The sequence below is a fragment of the Lichenostomus cassidix genome, chromosome 1Aa, assembly GCF_008360975.1.
Source record: "Lichenostomus cassidix isolate B80296 chromosome 1Aa, HeHo_3.0, whole genome shotgun sequence".
Lineage (NCBI taxonomy): Eukaryota > Metazoa > Chordata > Aves > Passeriformes > Meliphagidae > Lichenostomus > Lichenostomus cassidix.
In genome coordinates this window covers 34,611,451-34,634,507 of record NC_139480.1, presented here as the reverse complement: position 1 = coordinate 34,634,507, position 23,057 = coordinate 34,611,451, and the positions used below count along the sequence as shown (strand labels likewise).

Here is a 23,057-nt window from a genome sequence, read left to right as displayed (position 1 = left end):
GGAAACTCCTGTGTGGAATTCATCTCATATGTCTTCGGATTCCTGGACTCAGTTTTTGGTCAGTGTCAAGAAGCAGGCAGTTTAAAGGCACAGTTCACCTGTCCTGTTTTCATGCCTATTTGATGATAAGCTAAACAGCAGTCTCCACTCCTTGGAAGAAGCTGTGAAGGCACACTAGGTATCTGATACAGCTAGCTATACACACACCTAACAGTGCTATTCATGATCTGTTGAAGCACAAGCTTGGACTCAACCACAGCTATCTAAACCCTGTGAGACATGGAATGGAAGTTTCCAAAAAATGTATGTGTTCATAGTATTTTTAATGTCCCGTTATGCTGGAAAAGGGGGACTCGGGAAGGACTCGTTTTAATAGATTTCTCGGACATAAAATAAAACACAAACGCGGCAATATTACTTCTGAGAACTGTTTATTGATAAAGAAGGGTAACCCTACCAAAGGGGGACAGGAAAAGGACCAAAGAGGGAAGGAGAGAGACGGAGAGAGAAGGAATACCGGATAGATCGCTCCCGCTGTACCCCGGGCGCCGCGTCGGCGAGGTTTCGCAGATGGAGCTGTGCGCTGCGAGCTGCGAGTCTGCGCGGCTCCCGGGGCGGCTGGGCGCGATTTCGAACAGGAGCACCTGCGTGTGCCTGCCGTGGGCGAAGAGCAGCAACAGGACTCGAGGCACTCAGGGTCGGAGCACGGTGGCTGCAGGCGGCGGCTCCGGGCTGGGTGCAGGCAAGGTACAGGCAGGGTGCAGGCGGCGGTGGCTCCGGGCTGGGTGCAGGCAGGGTGCAGGCGGCGGTGGCTCCGGGCTGGGTGCAGGCAAGGTACAGGCGGCGGTGACTCCGTCGGGGAAACAGCGAGCACGAGGTTGCCGCGGCGACGGAGCGGCCTCGGGCAAGCAGCGAAGCAGGGCAAGACACGGGCAGACAGGACAGCCAGGGAAGGAGCAGCACCACAGGGAGGAAAATGCGAAGGGGGCGAGGAGGGCAGAGCTGACCCTCCAGGCGAGTCCCCGCTCCCTCCAAGAAACCCAAAGAAAATAGCTCCCGTCGTGTCGCAGTTAGCTGCTTTTCTGTGCTTGGCCCTCCGTTAGCGTGCCTTGCCGCGCGTTTTTTCCCGGGCATCCGGGGATCTGAGCCACCCGTGAGGGGAGGTTGCCTGCCGAGCGGCAGTGGGAGCTTCTTCTCTCTTGATCGCTGCCAGGCCAGGCTCCCCGGGAACAGAGCTGCCAGCACGTATACAGACTCGAAGGTAATTGTTTCACCTCATATATAACACATATTGAGGCACAAGTAAAGATCAGTTTGGTCTCTCACAGTATTGTAAACCACAAGTCAGCTACTCAGAGTCATGAAAATGGTGTAAGACACTAGATTAAATGCAATACTGCAATACTTCTGCGTTTTATTAAGCCTTTGGAGTTCTGGGGTATATTTTTGTCCTGCTTTCCACTCTCATCCTTCATCTCAAGGCTTAAATCAAAAGAGTTTAAAATGAGGGCAAGGGATCTTGTAATTGTTTGGCTGTGGGATCTGAGTATGAACTCAGCTGACATTGCAGTGCCACATAGGAAAAACAAGTTCTCTTAGGACACTGTAGCATTTTTCTAAGAGTCAGACATAGGTGTATTCTTCATTTTTACAACTGAAGTATTGCAAGCTATTATTGCAATAAGATCTGCTTGCTAAGGTTGTAACCCAAAACATGAGTTGCAGTGGCCTAAGGGCAAGCTTAGTCAGACCTTGTATTGCAAATGCAGTCAAGGACAAGAACAGATACTAAAATTTTGTGCTGGTCTGGAAGTGTTTGTACTGCAAACATGCCTTCATTGAGCAGCGTTCCCCATGCAGGTGAGTGTTAAAATGCTGTCAAGGCTAATGGCACTCAACATTTGCTTCACCAGGCATCATGGGTAAGCAACTTACTGTGAAAGCATGAAAAAGCTCTTACAATTTTTACTTTCATTTAGACAGGAATTAAATCAGGAAATGCAGAAACTTGTATTGAGTAGAGACCTCAGAGCAACAAGTGAATTTGCAGGAGGTGAATTGTCCCTTTGGCTGAAAGGCAGATGCAGTGGCAGCCTGAAATCTATCTCTGCACACCTTATATAAACTGACTCTACTGATTCAGCAGCTCCTGAGGTCTACTGATCTCTTTGAAGCTTCAAGCTCCCCTCTGAATATAGTTTTTTCCTGTCTTCTCTGTTGTGCATTTATCACTGAACTGAGCAGAAATTCTAATGGCAAAAAAACTATTCTCCACTATTCACATCCCACCATTCAAGGACTTTACTGCTACCCAGGACAAATCAGTTTTTCAAGTCTGGACCTGAATGTATGACTGGCTGTGGAGTGAATCATCTGATATGGGGCTTTGGTCACAGCCTGACTTGTGGAGGCACCTAACAAGAGGAAATGGAGGTTGCAAAGCATTATAAAACCAACTGCAGCTTCTTGAGATGTGTCAAAGGGGAGATGCTTTACTCCAGGCACATTATAGATGTACTGGCTTTTTTTTTTTTTTTTTTCCAAAACAAGCCTCTCCCTTTCCGGTTTCTTGTGTGAGCACATTATTGTTAGAGCTTCCCTGTTGTGGAGAGAACTGTGTGTGTTGCGTCAGAGGCTTCCGCCCTGTGCTGCACCCAGGCTCTTCATTGGTAACCCTCCTCTTCTAATCTGTAAGGAGGAGCAGTATGTTAATGGGTTTTTACAAATCCTTTCCTGGGTAAAGCTTTTGAGCAGTTTGTGGCACAGGCTTTGTTATTGGTAGGGTGTAGCTGATCATCTAACTAGTTAGTTGGGGGGTAGAGGAAGCACTTTCATATGCAGACAAATAGCAGCAAAATTTCTCATGCAATTCCTGTGATTTATAAGCCTCTGCAATTATCTGCATGACCTTTGTTCTTGTAGGTACAGCTAAGAATGTGATTTGTGCCATAATTGTAGCCTTTCCCTTCTCCAAGACACAAAAAAGTACTATGTAGCCAGGAAATAAGAAATAGACAATCATACGAAAGATTTAAGCTGAAAATCTGTCACTTATTGGAAACTGCTTGTTTGCTTCTAAACTTAGATGACATATTTTTACTTTAGATACCATTAAATATAGATGTGAAACATGTAGGAATTGTAGCAAAGTCAGATACATACTGAGTTCTATTCAGCAGCTGTGTGTTGTAAACAGGGATCTTAGCAGAATTTGCTTGTGGTTATCTTCAATAGGCTTATTAAAAAACGAAAAAACAACAAACAAACAAAAAACCAAACCCAGCCAACAAACAAACAAAAAACCAAACCCAACCAACAAACAAACAAGAAACCCCAAACCCCAACCTATGCCAAGAAACCACTCCCCCCCCCAAAAAAAACAAACCAAAAAAACGCACCAAAACCAAGAGACACCAGAACTTCTGGGCATTTGCATGTTAAAGGTCCTGGCACACTGGCCTTTTTTGAAGAGCTAGTGTGAATGCTTATGCTTGCTTCCTGTTGCCCCAGCACATTTTCCTTCAGACATCTCTGATTGAATGCCTGGGCTAAGAATCTCACAGACAACAGTGCTACAGCTCAATCAGTATCTACTCTGTGTGAAGATTCACAGCAGTGTAGTTTTTTGTACATAATGCCATTTCCAAAGTCTACTTGCAATAAACTTAGTTTACTGCAATTGTATGGTCTGATTGCAGACTTATCTTTTCAAATCCTGTATCGTCTGTGATTCCTTTACTACCCTTCATGGTCCTTTTCATGCATTTTTATATGGCTGTTTAAACTTTTCTAGTGATTCATCTGTGGTTATGGCACCCCTCCATAAAGACACCCACATTTCTCAATTTACTTATTTGTGGAGTGTGTTAGATCTAAACCATACCACAGTTGTTTCTCCCAGTCCTTACAAAATCTGTATTTCATGAGCACAGTTATTTTTAGGAACATTCTCAGATTTAGGGTGAATATTGTGAAATAAGGTAGTCAGACAGTTGACATCCTAGAGTTATAACTAGGAGTATTACTCCAAAAAGGAGCACAGAAAGTCAGAGGCAGGTATAGATCCACCCTTGAAAATGGGAAAGATTGTCTGTTTAAATATAATCAGTGAAAGGGAATGGAGACATTACAACATCACACTTTCATTAAAAGGTATTTAAGAGAGCAGTTAGAGGGAGTTGTTACAAATGTAGAGAACTCGGGGTTTTTTTGTGGATCCTACATAAGCCAGATTCTAAGTAACATCTTTTTGTCATCATCTACAGGTGTCTTACATACTAACATTACCCATTTTCTTCAAATACAGAGAGCAGAACTGAGGAACAGGAATTGACATTGAAGACTGTAAACTGGGTTTGGGACTTCATAAATCAGTTCAGACCAGTGTGTCCTTAATCTCTCACAGTGTGTCCACCTCCAAAATTAAAGCTTTTTCTTTATGACAGACTCAGAGAAACCTGTGTCTGACCATCATTCCTGCAAGTACTGCTGTATGTGGCTTCTTCAGAAAACAGGCTGATAGAAAAATGACAGCAGTAATACCTTTATTTTTCCCTCAGGATTCCTAGTTGGAGTGACACAAAAAACCAAACACGACAAAACCCAAAACTAATGAAATAAGCTTATTGCCTTGCTTTCTGGAATGAGTCTAGTTCCTATTGCTGAGAGGTATCCTGCATCTAATGCCAGAACTAGGATTACTGTGCTGGCATTCACAATACTTCTGGAAACATGCACAGTAGGATGTTTTGTGCAACACAATGCTCAGGTTCCTGGGGTCCTGACTTGGTAAGGAAGAAGAAAAGGATCTGAAGTAGATACTCAGAGGGAGAAAATGTTAGCAGATTCCTTACCCCTCCTCTGCTAGGATAAAGTAGACTCATCCCTTTATGCCGGTAGAACATCTGAAGTGGGAGTGAAAGCACAACTGAATGCTGGCAGTGAAAGAGTAAACTCTGTAACACGAAGCATTAAGAAATGCCTTCATTTCAACCTCCTTTTAAAAGTAGGTCTGTAAAATATTTTTGTGTTCACTTCTCTTTCTCTAGAAACTACCGCTTTTGCTTCATTATTTACTTTTGAGGCGTAGGACAAGTAATAGGATTACAGAGAAGTACAAATCACAAGACACGGTAAGAGCCTGGAGGCTTGGTGATAACAGCTGGTAGTGCTTTCCCAATGCTTGGTTAATATTTACCTGTGGTAGAGCAACTATTTAAGTCATTGTGGATGACTTGGTCATAATTTTTGCTTTCAGTAGCAGAGCACAGTGTATTTGACGTGGTTTGGGGGAAGGCTTCTTCTTTTCTGAACACACAAGATTGACATTTATATCAAGGTCAAACCTTTAGGAAAGCTTCTTTTGCAGTGCTCGTTTTTGTCTCAGCTTGTTGAAGATGGCGGGTGTAAGCAGCTGCATGAAGTACTCCATGTTCATCTTCAACTTTTTATTTTGGGTAAGTTAGTGTTTAAACTGTTATTAGTGATGTATGAAATGTGTTCCCCATTATCTGAATGCTGTAGTTAAAGGAATTGTAAAGAAAATAGAGCCTAAGTGGAACCAGAGTACGATTCTAAATCAGGGAGGGGAGAATATATTTAACTTTTGCCCTTCCCTTTGTCTTTTTCTATCTAAACACCTTTCCCTCTGCATCCAAAAGTAGATAAACGACAGCTCTGTCTCCCTGCTCATCTTGTGTCCCTCATGTCAAGAGACATTGCTTATCTCAGTCAGAAGATAGCAGATTCTCCAATAACAGTGCACAGTTCTCTTCCTTTTATTGCTGCTGTTTGCGTGCAAGATCCTGAGAATGAAATTACAACTTGAATTTTTAGTCTCCTAATTGATAAACAGTTTTCATATCCTTCTTTGTGATTCTTTGCTTTACATTGAGTGCATAATTAATTTCTGATGGTGGATAGTAAAAGTTTGTGAGAATGTATAAGCTGGCAGTACTGCCATAGCTGTACCAAGGCCAATACAGGCACAGCACAGCAGGCAGGTTTCTGGGTGTTATTTGAACCGTATTTGTCTATTTATCACATCTCAGCTGGGTTGCAAGAATTTCAGGTCCTGGAAGCTCTGGAAAGGTTTGAGTTAAAGAACATTTCTCTCATGGTTCAGCCTCACTCTCAGGTTTCCTGACAGAGATTTGTCAGGTTCACCAGGGGTTCACTGAAACCAGAAGCGGAACTACTAGCCACATTATGGGCTTTGCCTCAAGAATTTTTTCAAGTGAAAAGGTGATACCATTCAAAAGGGACCACAAACAGTAGCCTTGGAAAATTTGTGGCTAGCCCAAATTCTTTGATTGCTTATAGACCTCACAAAGAAATTCCTGACAGACCAGTGATGCTTTGGACTGTCTCCCCCAGTTTCTTCCTTCACTTCTGTCAAGGCAGATTGAAGATTTTTGACATTAGTGTTGAAGTTTTTATTCAATAGCACTTACAAGAATCCATCAGTTTCTGAATTTGAGTTCCTGTCCCTCAGAAAGTTTTTCCTGTTGTTGTGGTTTGACCCCAGCCAGCAACCAAGTGCCAGGCAGACACTCCCCCACCAGCAGGACTGGGGAGAGAAATGGAGGCATAAAAGCTGGAAAACTCATGAGTTGACATAAAGACAGTTTAATGGGGAAAGCAAAAGCCATGCACGCAAGCAAAGCAAAACAAGGAATTAATTCCCTGCTTCCCATGGGCAGGCAGGTGTTCAGCTAGCTCCAGGAGGGCAGGGCCTCATCATGTGAAATGTTTACTTGGGAACACAAATGCCATCACTCCAAATGTCCCCCACCTTCCTTCTTCTTCCTCCCAGCTTTATTTACTGAGCATGGTGCCAAATGGTCTGGAATATCACTTTGGTCAGTTGGGGTCACCTGTCCAGGGTGTGTCTCCTCCCAACCTCCCGTGTACGCTCAGTCTCCTCACCTGAGTGGCAGTTTGAAAGGAAAACTTAGTGTAAGCCTTGCTCAGCAATAGCAAAATGTTCTCTATATTTTATCAACCCTATGGCTAGCAAGAATCCAAAACAGAGCCCCATACCAGCCACTGTGAAGAAAGTTAACTCTACCGCAGCCAAAACCAGCACAACTCTTCACATTCATCTGTATTTACTGTAAGCTAAAACATGGGCAAATGTCTCAGACCACCATTTTAAAAGCTCCAAACTGCCTCTAGAACAAACATTGGAATAATGTCCTATGCCTCCAGTGATAATATGGATTTCCTAGGGGAAAAAAAAAGGAGTGCAGTCCTGGAGGAGTCTTGAAACAAGCATCTGTGAAACAAACTTCCTATCTTTATACCAAAATTGGAAAACCTGTACTGAATTCTGAAGAAGAAAATGCTGAGTGCATTCGCTGTGCATGTGACTGCCTGGATGGAACAGAGAAGGAGAGGAATGCAACTGTAGTTAACTATTTTAAGGGAAAGTGTTTAACATTATTAAGATAGGGAAGAACGAAACAGAGAAGGAGAGGAATGCAGCTATAGTTAAATATTTTTAGGAAGGTGTTTAGTTTAGCATGGTCAAGATTGGGAAGAACAGATGTATGGGCTGACAGAAATATAACAAAACTAAATTTTTTTGATCACATTCCTGTTTCTAATTCCTGGAAACATTAAATTGCGATAGTAAGGTAGAGGGAACAGAGATGACTTTACAGACACTCATCCCACAGGTGCTTTCTCTATTGCACAAGGCAGCTGCTTTCTCTAGTGCACAAAGTGGAAAATTACTGATATCAGAAATGAAGGTGACTTTAACCTTAATAGATAAGAACAACAGTTGGAAATTTATCTGGCATTCTTTCATTTTACACCCTTTGCAATCTCTCTGGGAGTGTCCCCTCCTAGAAGACTCAGGAATGGGTGCCTCAGCCTTCTGACACCTTTTTCTAAGCAGCTCTTGCAGCATTGCACGAGGTATGTAAGCCCTGGAATAGTGTAAGGTAGCTCTGCAAAGTGACTATGGCTTCATTACATGACATGCGTCCCCCAGGAATCTTCAGCCCCACAAACCCCATGCTGGGCTCCACCACATCAATAGCCTTTTGCATCTTCCCAGTTTGGTGAAAAATAACTGACTATGGGCTTTTGAAGACCTGTGATTTGGAACTGGGTGCCTCTATGGAGTTTCTAACTCACAAGTTAAGTCCTTAAGTTAATTCTTTTTAGTTTTGTCCATTAAACCTGACACATATGTCAGATTTTTCCTGTTTCCCTTCTTCAGAGTTTGCAGGATATCCAGTCTGACCTGCTGTCCTCATTGTGTCAATTCTGCTACTCCGCATCATGCAAAATTGTAGAATTACCTTTTTTACACTGAGTACTGACTGACTTTTTCACTGGTGTCTGATGCTAGTTCAAGGCAACATGATTAGTGACAGAGCATCTTTGAATAGTTGTTAATACCACACTTGCAGTCCCATCTACAAACAAAGTAGTCTTCCCTGAACCTTAATGTGAGCATCTCAATTCCTGAAGTAGCAACACAAGCTTGGCAGGTTTGTTGAGCCATCAACCCCATTCTCTGTAGAACCTTCCTAGAGCTGCAATTTCATGTGTTTCAAGGAAGTGTACCAGCCAGTGTTTTCCTGAATAGAAACAACTTTGTAAAAGTTCCTCCTAATACCCTTGAACTCAATGTTTAAAAAGGGTGTGCCAGTGGAGGAAATTACCCATGAATTTTCTATTTGTGTGTATGAGAAGTGCAGTCTTAATATCCTGTTGGTTCTGAACTGCATCAGGCTCATCTGAGGTGATGTTGATTTAACTAACTAGGCTCTATTTCTTCATCACACTAAAATTGAAAGCTTGAGAAGGACCAACCAAATTTGAGGACAGGAGTCCTGTTGCCGTTCATTTTATGAGACTGAGATAAGATCACTGGTTCTGTCACGTGTTAAGGCAAAAATACTATAGCCATCTAGTTTTGGGGAAATGGCTGAGGACATTTTCAAAGAAGCTCATTTTATTCCATTGGAAAACACTGGTCCATTAAAAATGTAATTTTCAGCATTCCCATACTGTATCATTCCCATCTGATTGATAAGTTCCTGTACATTTAGCTACATTTGCTTCTACTACTAAGCTGTATTTTTATGGGAGGTCCTATGTAACAAAACAGACAGTGTGACAAACTCTGTTTGGATTTGTAGCAATAGAAGCAATTTTCACATTAGCAAGCCCATGTTATCTCGTGAACAGCCACATCACTCCTACAGTGCTGCTGAGCAAGACCAATATGTAGAGTCATATGACACCATCAGTTTCTTGGCAAATCCAGCAGGATTCAAAAGGTTTCAGTGGGAAATTCTAGTTAAATTTGATAACATGTTATAGTTGTCATTGATTGTACAACTTTCCTTTTCATGTTTAAAATGTACTTACAGGAGATCTACTTAGAGCAGGAAGATGTGTGCTACTCACGTCTGAGTGCTGGCTCTGTTCCATATTCAATAATCTGCTAAGGTCATTAATGTCTTTGATGCTGAATATTATGTGAAATCTTCTGTGGGGAAAGAATTTGTAAAGAAAAAATACCTAAACCATGTGAAAATAACTATTTTAATTTCAAAAGGTTATGAATAGTCCAAGTCTTCATGGGAAATTCATAGCAACACATCAGGGCTGTTTATGACTTGCGTATTAATGGCAGACAGGGAGATAATTCTAAATCTGACTTGTCCTTGGTTCTCAGTGATGTCTGTTTTTTATCAGTCATCTCAGTAGGCACAATCCTTATGCCTGAATAGCCTCTTGATTACCTGTGTCCAACACTTGATAAAGAGAAATTCTGTGTAAAAATCATCAGGAGCAAGATTAGGAATAGAGTGACTGGCACACTGGGGAACAGTACCTCGATGATCAATGAAATAGGAACACAACTAGGGATGAAGGAATGTATCTAGACCTGGGATTTATCTTCCCTGACTTCAATATCTTAAGGCAAGTTGTCTTGGTCTTACATTCACATGTATAAGACCAAGCTGTAGTTGGCTGTTTTCTGTAAAAATATAATGGAAACAATTACTATAGGCATTTTATGAGGACTGTTCAAAGGATTGGGGATGGCCAGATATTGCTGCATTTGAACCAGCAGAATGACTTTATTTAGAACTTTTCCTGGTAGCTTTACCGTGGAGAATGTCTCCAGATACGTGTCCTGAATAAATCTAGAAACAACATTTACAGGTTTTATACACACAATAGCAATTTATACTCCTCTCTCATCTGACAGAATTTCTGTGTGCTTCCCAACCACATGTATAAATCATCACGAAAATGCAAAGTCCTCTGAGGTGGAAACATCAGGGATTTGGTGCATACCTGAAGATTTAACTACACTGATGAATTTTCCTGGAAATGAATCAATATTCTCTGCTCCAGCAATTCATGTTTCTTTTGCTTTGCCAAACAAGTGATTTCAGAAGTTTGGACAGCATCTTGTGCAATTTGGATACTGGCTGTTAGTAAAAAAGTTGCTGACCTTTCTAAATTGTCTTTATTTTCTCCCGCAGGTGTGTGGTTCCATTATTTTGGGAGTTTCTATATGGATACGTGTTAGCAAAGATCTTCAGAAGGTAAATACATGCAGTCATACCAGCACCATGTAAAATGTGGAAACTACTGCATATACTTTAATTTCCCATCTTCAATTCCTCAAATTCACTATGTTTTTGTTGAGGTGGTTTGTGTGGGTGAAGAGGGTGCATTTTATGACGTTAAGATTAAACATCATGGTGTAGGTAGTCAGATAAAGTGATTGATACAAGCAGACATACAGGAGAATGAGAAGTGTCTGCTAGTGTTATTAATGTAGTTTCATGCAGATAAACACAGATTTCTGTTTGCAAATGTGTCTCTCTCCTTTAATGAAAAATAATTGTGGTTTTGCTAATGATTTCGGTGTTAGAGAGAATAATGAGGAGCCATGCAGCTCATAGACTTTTCAATGTTTTTCCCTATTGGAATAGTATAGTCATATCTTTGCCTATGGTTACTCCGTATGTTTGTTTGGAATATTTTTATCTTTCTTACTATCTTCAATAACACAATTCTTATTTCCCTCGTAACTGCAACTTTGATAGGGAGAAAGGATTTTTCCCTTCAATTTCCAACAGCTCCTTGAAAACACCATATCATTTTCCCCTCATATTTCTGGAGAAAGAGTTTTAGATACCCAAAAATACAGGATTAAAATGTCCTGACAGTCCTCCTGGAGGGTAGAAGAAAGTCCCTGAGTTCCCCTCTTGGATTTTTGTATGGGTTATTAAATTACTTTGGATCTTACAACTTTTGTTTTCTGCAAAGCTAGGGAAAATACAGTTTTGAGGAGCTCTCAATCTTGCAGACGTGCAGCAAAGGCTGCTCCTGTTGCAAAGACTCTATGGCCCTCTAGGCCCTTTTGCCCAGTGTGTACCCAATGGCACTGAATCTTAAGGTTTAAGCAGTATATTTCTTCATATGAATTCGGGCCATAGAAATGCAAATTAATTTGAAAGCTTGATTTGCATTCTTCTATTTTCAAAAAGACTTTTGGGCCACAAAAGTGAAAAAATGGCTAGGTGTGGCATGGCAGCATATGTCTGCAGCTTTCCGACTGAGCCTTTAGTATAGATTGAGTTGCAGTTCTTCATGTAACTCCCCTGCTGCTCTAGCACAGTCTGTCAGTTAAGAGCAATAATATTTTAAGTCAGTATTTTCCCACTTGGAACTAAAAAGATGGTGGAGATAAGAAGATAGCTTTGTATATTTTCTGCCATTTGGCTGATGACACTGTTTTCCTCAGCCAGTCCCAGATGTCTCATGTCTGGCAGAGCATGGATGCAAGAGAACTCGGTTCCAGATGACACCGTGTCATCGGGTAAATTAGGTCATGGTGGAGAGCTCTGCCATTCTCTTCTGGGAAAGAGGAAGAATCACAACTTTCACTTCTCAATCAACATCTTACTAGAAGATAAAACTCCCATACTTGATAGTTGAGAGTTTCTAGTATGATGGCTCCAATGATCCAATGGAGCTTGGAAAACCACAACAGCTACCATATCGTATTTTTTGAGAGCTTTCCTATTCAAAAAAGAATATTTAAATGTGTGGCAAACTGCTTTCCTGAAGCAACACTTAGTACTCCCCAAAAACCTATGAATTAAGAGTCAGGACCAAAATTAAAAGCATTTTCTCACATTTTTGCCTCCAGGCAGGCAAAGTTCCCATTCAAAACCAATGTATGTTTCGCCTCAGTAATAATTGAGCAGACCATAAGGATTTGGATGTAGATGAATAGAGCTTTCTAAGAATAAATAACAGGAGGTTCAGTCCAACTTGGAAAGGGAAAGAACAACACATTCTTCAAATTATGCTTGTCTATATACCTTTGCAATTTCCATCAGAAGATGAATGTGACAACTTCCAGACATTTTTGCTAATCTTGGCACCAGTCACCCTGGAAAATATTCTTTGAACACTTTTCTCTGTTTTGGCCTTTGGCCTTAGTCAGTCCAGTGGGAACTGAATAATTTGATATTTAATAATATTGAGGTATATGAATTGTTTAGTTGAATGTCCCGCACATCAAAATAAAGTTCTCATCTCTGAGGGTAATATTTGAGATCAAGCCTCGGGAAAAAAGAAACAAAAGAAAAAAAAGAAAGCTGCTGTGGAAAATACATCCAACTATTTCTCTAATATATCCAGCATCGCTCTGAGAAGTGTTCTCTCAGGAACAGTCACAGAGTATGTTCCTGGCCTACTAATGACAAACAGAGATTTCGTTTCTTTAACATTTGGTTAACGTAGGAGAGGTTTTGAGATAATCAAGTAAAAAGCAAAGATTCATTGACTGAAAACCAACTCAAAGCCACTTTAAAGACAGAAGACATTTATTTACTCATTTACTCTGTAAAGGTGACTTTCATCTTGCACAGAAATAAAGGTTGTAAAAAAACCAGGTTTTACAAAGCTGTCCCCCAAAACATTTGAGAAGGGAGCATTAGAGCTTTGTTTATTTATGGATCAGAATTTCTCCACAGTTACTAATCCATATATTTATCAGTTAAAAAGTAATTATCTTGTTTTGGGGGCTACAGATGTTTTTAGGAGGACCTTTTTGTAGCTGAATGATTTTTTTCCCCTCTCTTTTCAGGACCTGGAGATAGACAGCAGCCTGTTTGCAGGAGTTGATCTACTCATAGCCGTGGGCGCCATCATTATGGTCCTTGGATTCCTGGGGTGTTGTGGTGCTGTAAAGGAGAGCCGGTGCATGCTGATGTTGGTAGGAAAGAAAAACATTTGCCTACCTTTAACAGGCCACAGCTACATTTGATGGATAAAGTCCTTGCAAGCAGTATCAAATGAGGATGGGAACCTCTTAGTTTAACCAAAAGCATGATTGTCATCATGTGTTTTCATTGCTTACCTTGAGTTGGAGCCCCTTCTGAATTCTGTTGTGGTAAAAATGATGGTTGGTCTCATCAGCAAGAAGACAGGGTCCAGAGAAACCTGAGCATGTCATTAGCTTTTTTTCCATTCATCCATCATCAAAGTTCCCTTCATTAACCTTGCCCCATTACCTACCCTGTTTAATTACATAAAGTGCCAGTTGCTCTCTTTGCTGGTCCACCTAAATGTCCTCCATGTCCTCCTGCCCAGCTCTCACCTACACACTGTTCTCTTGCCACTGTTCTGGTGTGTGCCTTGTTTTGATCACCAGCCGAGCACGCTCTGTCTTGAGCGCTAGTTTTTCTCATTGTCAAAGAAGAAATAATTGGAGCAGCTCTGACTGGAACTTAATTCTACCTGTATGGTTATTCAAGCACATGAAAGATAAATGTTAACTTAGAAGAAATTATATCACCTTGGGCAAAAGTAATGTTTTCTACACCTTTTGTTTCTTCCTAGTTTTTTATTGGACTGCTTCTGATCCTGATTCTTCAGGTCACAGGAGGTATTTTAGGAGCTGTGTACAAATCTCAGGTACAGTATTAGTCTATGTTTTCATCCATGTCTTCATACACTTTTGTTTCTCCCAAAAAAATTAATTATATATTTTAATATACAGACAGAAGCATCCATTACCCAGACTCTAAAGAAAAGTGTGGCTGCATTGCAAAGCACTACAGGAGAACATAAAGCGTTTCAGGAGAAGTTCCAGAAGTTTGAGAAAAAGGTAATTAAACAGTTAAAAAAATGCAGGGGTTGTTGCTATCTGTTTAATTTCTGGCATTTGTCTCCTCTTCGTTTTATGCCTACTTTGTCGTAGATTTGAATTTCATTCCCTGGGGATGGGGAAGGGTCTGACTTAAAGGCAAGCTAAAACACCGCAGAAGGGGCTTCTGTTCTCTTGACAGGACATGGTCTTTCTGTAATGATTTCTTTGTGCAATAGTGTTGTCTAAAAGAGCAGTGAAGCAAGGACAAAGCACATGTGAGACTGACAGCTAAGCTCTTTCACGAGAAGACTTCATGGTCCTTTGTTACAGCTTTCCCCTCTGAAGGAACATTGATCCTTCACCATATCCCAAATAAGAACTCTCCAGTAGTTTTAAGGAAAGATTACCCCAAGGATGAAGAAGACATCAGGAGTGTATTTAATTTGTAATGTCCTATTGCTTTGAAGTCATGAAATGCCATACTTTACTGTGTGAGGAGGGCGAAGAAAATATGATAGTTTGTTTTTATTGTACTTAAACTTTTCTTGGCTCCCCCCACCATCAAGACCCCAGATGATGGATACTTAGTGCCAGCTTGCTCCTGAGTATCACTCAGAAAATACCCTTGAATCATACAGGGCTTCCCCTCCCACAGGTACCTGGGTCTGTACATTGATAGAATGCCTGCTGTTCTGTTTTTTCAGTCCCTAATGGGTGATGACTTTGATGGAGAGACTTAAAGTTAATTCTTTAACTTTATTAAAGAATTAATTCTTTAACTTTAACTGCTTTTTGAAAGAAAATAAAACAAGAAACAATATTTAGGTGTCTTATGTTACTTCCACCTCTTCTTCCCCATTCCACCTTCAGCCTTGTCCACTGCTTCTGAGACAGCTTATTTCTTCTGATATAACAAGCAGCTCTCTGGAGAGATGAGCAAAATGAAAAATCCCATAATTACTGCATTAATTTTTAAATGTACCAGGACTGCTATATTATGTCCCATAGCCTTTTCTTTTGTACAAAATCATGTGAACATTTCCAGCTGCTTTTTAATAGAGGGAGGACCTCAAACCCAAATCTGCACCCCTGAGCTTTAGTGGCCTGAATAAAGTGGAACATGAAGTGAAACTGCACCTGGTTTAGGTTTCACAAACCCCAAATGGAGCCTCGTCTCCTCAGTCCATTTCTAATTTAAAGGGATAACCATCATTCAAAGTGGTTATTTTTCTAGATTTCAGTTTTATGTGTGTGAATTTTACATTTCCAGCCTGGCTTTTCAAGATGTGAAATGTGGATGTTACTGGAGCTGGAAACTTACCTTCTGCAAGTATAACATACAGAAAGAAGACTTGATTCTCAAAAAATACTGTACCCAGTATTCCAGTTTCATTCTGGCAATGATAATTACTAGCTTTATACTATGTTAATATTTTTGAGCACTTTATACTGAAAAGCTGGTCTTTTTTTCCCTATCTCTCTCTCTTGTTTGGTTTTTTTTGTTTGTTTGTTTGGTTTGGTTTTGGTTTTGGTTTTTTTATAATTTCAAAAAAAACAAAACCCCAAAACCCAAAAAACTTGTGCACTTACATTCTTATAAGTGATATGGAAATGTAAATAGTGTTTGAAACATACCAATTTGGGGCAACTTCCACATGGAAAAAGATGAAGTAAAATTTGTTCTTTGTTGTTCCTCTCAGCTCCCTCACCTATTCTCTTCAAACTGAAAATCACCTCTTTTTTAACTCTTCTCCTCATTTACTCCTTTCTTGCAGAACCAATGCTGTGGATTGCTGAATGGAACTATTGACTGGGGAGACAATATTAAAGACCCTTCCTTAAAAATCTGTCAGTGTGAACAAGTCAACCCATCATCATCAGACCTCTGCACCTTGTATGAAGGAAGATACGTCTATAAAAGGGTGAGAAAAATGTAATGTTCCACTCTCCTTTCCAAAAAGCCAAGTTTCAACCCAAGGTTATCTTTGGTCACTGGCATAGTCAACAGTTCTGTATCTTTCTCAAAAGGCAAAGTTTTGCTTTCTCTTCGTTAGCCAGAATGACCCCTGTGCCATCTGTTAAGAAATTACTGTTCATAACTCTGCTCCTTCGTCTTTCTGAGATGCCTTCAGCTTAGGCCCCTAGCAACCTACACAGTTACTATTGGTGAAACTATTATGACTTTGGGGTCAGGGTATTCCTCTGAGTCAGAGCTGCACACCAGCTACCCTTTGGCTCGCATTCCTCTCTCAGAAAGTTATGTTCCCACCCAGACTTACTGTGGTAGTAGACATGTTGACTTAGAGACTTTCAAACTGCTAATGTATATTGAAAATCAAACATATTACATGCAAGACCTTTGGGGTTTTATAATCCTTTAATAAAAAACCCACACTCATTTCACAGGATCTGCTGGAAAGAAACCTTACATATTGTAGGATTCATGGTGGAATACTCAAAGAGTGATTTCTTGCAACTACAGCCCTTTGACAATCTTATAACGATTAATATAATAATAAGGCAAAAATATAAGGCAACAAGAAAGCACACTCAGTAGAGTACTGTCTAGTAGACAGTAGAGATCTCAATTAATTTGTTTGTCTTTTTCCTTATGAGGACATGTGGATTCTATTGACATGAAAAAAGATGATAAAAGAAATGCACAAAATAATTGAAGAGCAAAAAGTAATTGAAGATTTAGAATGCTGGTGGTGCAAAGTTTGCCAGTGTGCATCTAGTATCAAGAAGATTTTATCAAATGTCCATTCTGGTTGTATACTTCTCTAAATGCACAGCTCCTTAGTCAGGTCCTGCCTGAGCAGTAATTTCCTCCCCATGTAGTCCCACAGAAGTAAATACTATTTTAAAGCAAAGAAACTGTCTGGTTAAGTAGAGGATGCCAGAACCCAATCTGGAAATATGATGTATACCAAGAGGCTGTTTTGGCCACACTTTAATGTTTTTTTGGCCTCAGGCAAGCCCTCAAAGGACACATGAGAAGCCATCTGTGAAATTACTGCAGGTGCAAGAAATCGCTCATATGAACACACAGATTTCATGGCATCATGGTGAGATGCTAGTAGAGACATCAAACTCTTCTAATATGGGAAAAAAGATTTGAAATTCAGTGCAGTTATGAGTCAGCTTAAATGAGAGTTTTTTAGAAGAACTAGAAGGAGAAGACCCATATGTTTATTGTGGGAGAGGAGATATGGTGAATAAACATATTTGGGAGGAAGACAGTTGTAGTGTTGTAATAGTAATGTAATTTTGATGGATTTAAACTGTACTTGGCTTTCCCTCCAGTTTTCAGAAGGAGTACTGTCAGTGCCTGGAGAAGATGTAGTCACTGTAAGAACAGATGTATGCATATATTCAAAAGGAGAGTAGCTCTGCACAGAACTTCAGTTGTAGAATCATAGAATAAGTTGAGTTGGAAGGGACCCATCAGGATCATTGAGTCCAATTCCTGGCCTTGCACAGGATACCTCAAGACTCACAGCGTATGCATGAGAGCATTGTCAGAACATGAACTCTGACAGGTTTGGTGCTCTGACCACTTCCCTGGGGAGCCTGTTCCAGTGCCCCAACACCCTCTGAGTGAAGAACGCTTTCTTGTCATCCAACCTAAACCTCCCCTTGTGGGGTTTTGGTTGGGTGTTTGGGGTTTTTGTGGGGGTGTTTGGGTTTGGGTGGTGGGGGGGGGTGGGTTTTGTTTTGGGGTTTGGGGGGGGTTTGGGTTGGGGGGTTGGGTTTGGGTTTGGGTGGGTTTGTTTTGTGTGTGTTTTGTTTTTTGTTGGTTGGGGTGGGGTTGGGGGGTGGTTTTTGTTTTTTTGGGGGTTGTTGGGTTTTTTTTTTTTTTTGGTTTTTTTTTTTTTGGGTGGTTTTGTGTTGGGGTTGACTCAGCTTCATGAAATTTCCTCGAGTCCTGTCACTGGTCATGAGAGTGAAGAGATCAGTACCTGCCCCTCGGCTTCCTCTCAGGAGGATGTTGAAGACACAATGAGGTCTCCCCTCAGTCTCCTCCAGGCTGAAGAGATCAAGTAACTTCAGGTGCTACTCATACAGCTGCCCCTCAAGGTCCTTCACCATCCTCATGGCCCTCCTTTGGACACTCTCTAATAGCTTTATAGCTTTCTTATATTGTGGCATCCAAAACTGCACACAGCCCTTGAGGTGAGGCTGCCCCAGTGCAGAGCAGAGCAGAACAATCCCTTGCCCAGCTGGTGATGCTGTGCCTGATGCCCCCAGGACAGGGTTGTCCCTCTTGGCTCTCAGGGCACTGCTGACTCCTGTTCAACTTTTCCCACGACCAGGACCCCCAGGTCCCTTTCTGTGGCACTGCTCTCCAGCCTCTTATTTCCCAATTTAACCCCAAAATAACTAGGGTTGCAAAGTCTAGCACCTGACCTTGCTAAACTTCATATGATTGGTGATTGCCCATCTCTGATTTGTTGAGCTATCTCTCTGGGGCCTCTCTGCCTCAGGGGAGTCAACAGCTTCTCCTAATTTAGTGTCGTTGGCAAACTTACTTAGTATTCCTTCAAGTCCTGCATCCAAGTTGTTAAGGAACTTGTTGAAAAGAATTGGACCCTGCATGAAAAGAATTGGACCCTCCATGAAAAGAATAGAGCCCTGCAGAATCCCACTACAAACCAGACACCAGTCTGATGTTACCCCACTCACTATAACTCTTTGTGTCTGACCCATGAGTCAGTTGCTCATCCATGGCATAAGATGGTTATTTAGCTGTATGCTGGACATTTTGTCCAGAAGGATACTGTGACAGACAGCACCAAAATCTTTGCTGAAGTTCAAAAAGATTAACAACCTACTGGATTTCCAAGATAACTAGGTGGGTTACCCTGTCATAGCAGGAAATCAAGTTCAACAAGCAGGACTTTCCCCTCACGAAGCCATGCTGATCACTTACTTCCTTCCAGCCCCAGCCTAACTACCAAACATTTGACAAAATTAATTTTTAAGCTAGGTTTTATAACCAAAGATTTTTAGTAAATCCTGACTCTTATAATAAACCTTGAAGTTTCAAATCCAAAGATTAGATTGGTGGGAAAGTGAAGATCCCTTTCAGATCTGGTCATGGCTGCTCTGGCTCTTTCCTTGTAGTGAATGATCATCAAGTGAAAGTAAGAGCAAACACTTCTTTCCTTGTTAACTGAAAATCATGCAAACATTAGGCATTACAGCTTTAGGCCATCCTTTGAAATGGCACATTTTTATGGTCAGCAACTGAATCTTCTTGTTTGGGAAGGTGACTAGCTATCCTTCACAGAGCATAAGGTACACATAGCTGTGTTTTTCATTAGCAGCAAGCCAGAGTAAATTCAAATAGCCTTTCTATAGTAAAGAGTTTTAAGAGAGAGTTTGAGTTGTTTTAGAAGATGCATTCCTATAGAACCATAGGATAATATTGCTTACATATAATTAGTAATTTTGTTTTATTTTTCAGACTTGTGGAGAAGTGATTGTTAAATACCTTCAAGACCATCTGATCATAATTATGGGGATCGCCTTTGGACTGGCTGTTGTTGAGGTACCAGTGTACACTTAAAATATTTAGTAGCTGACAAGCAATATGTTCTACTTGGAAATACATTTGGAATGGGATTAAAACACATGGCTTGCTCAATTAATAGACAAGGGAAAACCACCTCTCACCTTAGCTATAACCTTACTGTTATTTCCTATAACCAGTATATGGCTGCTGAGCTGCAAACTTCAGGTGGGGTCAGACCACCCTGCTGCCTGTGTAAGTCACATATATCACATGGGACATTTTCTTCAAAAAAATTGACAGTCCTGAAGCCAGGCTGTGCCCTGAAAGTGAGCTATATGTAAAGAGGGGTGTGTGGATAAAAAGCACTAGAAGACATGAGGCAGAATAGCCAGACTTTTCCTCCTCTTTCTCATCTCTGCTTGAGGAAAAAGTCATCTCCTAAGAAAACTTAGCCCCTAAAGTACATATTCTTATCATTGAGAAGTTGTGGTACAAAATTGTAATTCTGAGGCATTAAAACTTTAAGGGTCAAGATGATGCATGAATGTGTCTGAGTGCACACCTGTGATATTCCATATATTCCTGTGTGTAAAAAAACCACAGAGTATGTGAACTGTTTATTTTAACTTCCTCACCCTACCCTGAAGAAAAACATGGCAAGATTTTCTCTGAAGAGAGGATGAAAAGAAGTGAGACTATCCAATCAGCTACTTGATTGGGATTTGATTGGGAGAAAATGATAAAGAGGGGATTTCATAATGTTGATTTCTTCAGTCACTTTTTTTCTTTTCACTCTTCCTCCTTGGTTTTCCTCCACCAGTGGATGTTTGAGGGGAAAACAGAAACGACAAAGATTTCTGTGGAAAGTTCATTCTGTTATTCAAAGCTAAAACTACTTAACATCATTGGCAGAGGATTGCTCCTCGTGGTAGAAGAGTGAGCAAGAGCCCCAACTCAAAACTGTATTTCCAGGAAAATAGTAGTAAGTGGGGAAGAATTATGTAGCTGCAGCACTGGAAGAGGACAGGCCACCAACTTCTTACTCAGCAGAGGCTTTATGGTATTTTAGGAGCTATATTTGGGGGGTCAGGTCTCACACATATGTTTACTTTGTGGGGAAAATAGCTGAAATACACCAATGTTATAAGGCCTTAAAATATAATAGAAGTGTAAAATTGCATCTGTATCCCTAAGGCAATTTATAAGTCACTTTGCTCTAGTTATTGCAGTTATGTGAGTTGTAGCCTTTAGTTCATTGGCCATCATTCTTTCCTGTTCTCCAGCTGGCATTTTCTATGGTGGCTGCCACTGCCAATCACAAAAGGATTAGAAAACAACATGAATAAACAATATGAGACTCAGATAGCACAAATTGTCAGATGGCAATTTACACTAGATGAACATTTAGCCTTTTCATATTAACTCAGGCAGTTGCAAGTCAAAGGCCACATGCTTAACCACCACTCTGCTCTAGGAAATCTGAGATAAAAAGAAGTGCTATTCCCCTCTGCCTGCTTCATTATGCCACTTGCGGGCTGTTACTGCTTTCAGCTCACCCTAGTAGTGAAAATGACACAGATAAGAAGGGCCTAGTTTCATTTGGGCACAAGTGCAAATGTGGGTATGGTCTGTCAGGGAAACCCTGTCAGTTTATTCCAGCTGTGAGTCCATCCCTTTGTCTTAGTTGTACTTAGCTGGCTGTGTTACATGTGCTCTTCTCTGTCTATTCCTTAAGTAAATAGAATATGCCAGTCTTCATGGCTTCAAAGGTGTCAGTTGGGTGCTTTCCACTTTTGTGGAACACCTTCATAGACTGGTTAATTTTAAATCCAGAAGGAAGCTTTCTGATCTTCTGATCTCACCAGCTTTCTGTCATAGGTCATGGAATTTTACCCAGTACTGCCCACCATAGAAGGTGACTCTACTGAATTTTCTATTTCAAGTAACAGCTTATTCAGTGAACTCACTATTGTTTCTATCCCAAGTCCATTACTGGTGAATATAAAGTACTTGTTGCATGATCATTTGCAATGCAAATGGTGAGGTATATGTATAGATGTGTACTGTACCTATGTGCAGTATACACATGTATGTGTATACATGTATACATACACTTCACATATATGGTTGCACAAAAGAGAGTGACAGTGGAAGAGAGATCTCAAAGGGAAACAACTCTTAGAATACATAGTGAATGTTCCTGTAACTTTATTAGAAAATAAAATGCTGATTTTTTGTCCAAATTTCTTGAACTTCTCAGTTACTTCTGCTCCATTACAGCTAACAACTGCATTTGAAACACCTAGAGCTACAGGGTTCCCCATCCACAGAGGCAATCCATCTTTTAAACAAACGAAACTTCTCCATGGTGTCTGTAGTCTTACCTGTGGTACATATTGATTTCATTAAAATGTCTCTATTCTGGAGTCAAGTTCTTTAAGAGCCACATTGGAAAAAAAATCTTCTGTATAGTAGATTTAGCCTGCATGTAAATCCAAGATATTTGCAAACAAAATATTCCCATTGTGTGTCAGTTGTATCCTGGCATTTCCAGGAACTGCCAAGTAATACCAGAAATGTCTTTGTTTTCCAGATTCTTGGTTTGGTGTTTTCTATGAGCCTCTACTGCCAGATCCAAGGAAAATGAAACTGTGGAAGTGTCAGAATGATGTCACCAGTCAAATCAAAACCTTTCTAGATAGAAGGCTAGATAGATTTGGCTTGTCACATTCAGATAAATACATGCATGTCCCAGGTAGATGTTCTGATGAAAACGGCAGCCCTTGTGCACATGGATGCTTCACAACTTGCAAAATAACCTATTAATACTTCATAAGACTTAGTGATGTGAATATGATTTTTTATTTGCAATAAACATATTTGTTTATGTTTCTGAAGTGTTTATTTTGTCTGAAGACAGCAGTTACGTCATGTTGAGCGTCCGAGTTCACTGTGTGGTGTGCCCTCATGAGTGTTACCATAAAGAGCTGCAAACCATCATGCAGTGGCTGACTGCTCCAGGGAACTCAGGCCCCTGGGCAGCTCTGCTTGTGGAGCAGAGTATTTTCATTTAGAGAGTGGTGGGTCAGTCTGACACTTGATATGGTCAGGGTTTTGTTACTTGTGAAAAGGGCAGGGACTAACTTGCGTCCAAACTGGAAAGCCATATTTCCTTTCAGAGATGTTTAAATCAGTATCCTGGCAGCTGAGATGCTCCAAACGATGCTTAGGTTGCATAAATGAGCTGAATTTAGTGGCATGTGTTTAGCAAATAAGCCTCAGCGGTGAGACCCAAGCCCATGTGGCAGCAAGGCATACACAGAACCACACAGGTCAGGCTTTGCCCAGAGCAGCTAAGGCAAGTGGGTGACCCAGCACAGGGCATGGCTG

At 40.8% G+C, this 23,057-nt stretch overlaps 1 protein-coding gene across 2 annotated transcripts; it reads left to right on the top strand.

The window, feature by feature from the left end:
• Positions 1 to 1,159: 1,159 nt before the first annotated feature.
• TSPAN8 (tetraspanin 8) lies at positions 1,160 to 22,558 on the top strand. Of its 2 annotated transcripts, XM_085044929.1 has the most exons (10): positions 1,160 to 1,261; positions 5,049 to 5,132; positions 5,258 to 5,456; positions 10,521 to 10,583; positions 13,145 to 13,273; positions 13,900 to 13,974; positions 14,060 to 14,167; positions 15,925 to 16,071; positions 19,620 to 19,703; positions 22,261 to 22,558. In XM_085044929.1, the coding sequence occupies exons 3-10, from the start codon at positions 5,397 to 5,399 to the stop codon at positions 22,312 to 22,314; spliced, it is 720 nt and encodes a 239-aa protein (XP_084901055.1). In that variant the 5' UTR covers positions 1,160 to 1,261; positions 5,049 to 5,132; positions 5,258 to 5,396; the 3' UTR covers positions 22,315 to 22,558. The 2 variants fall into 2 exon arrangements, with proteins under 2 accessions (XP_084901055.1, XP_084901063.1); XM_085044937.1 differs by lacking the exon at positions 5,049 to 5,132 and having other exon boundaries at positions 1,244 to 1,261.
• Positions 22,559 to 23,057: the final 499 nt, after the last annotated feature.

Excerpts from the sequence above, each read along its gene's own strand:
- TSPAN8 (XM_085044929.1), top strand. The coding sequence starts at position 5,397 with ATGGCGGGTGTAAGCAGCTGCATGAAGTACTCCATGTTCATCTTCAAC. Across the intron at positions 5,457-10,520 it reads TCTTCAACTTTTTATTTTGG|GTGTGTGGTTCCATTATTTT; the intron begins GTAAGTTAGTGT and ends TTTCTCCCGCAG. Across the intron at positions 19,704-22,260 it reads TTGGACTGGCTGTTGTTGAG|ATTCTTGGTTTGGTGTTTTC; the intron begins GTACCAGTGTAC and ends TTTGTTTTCCAG.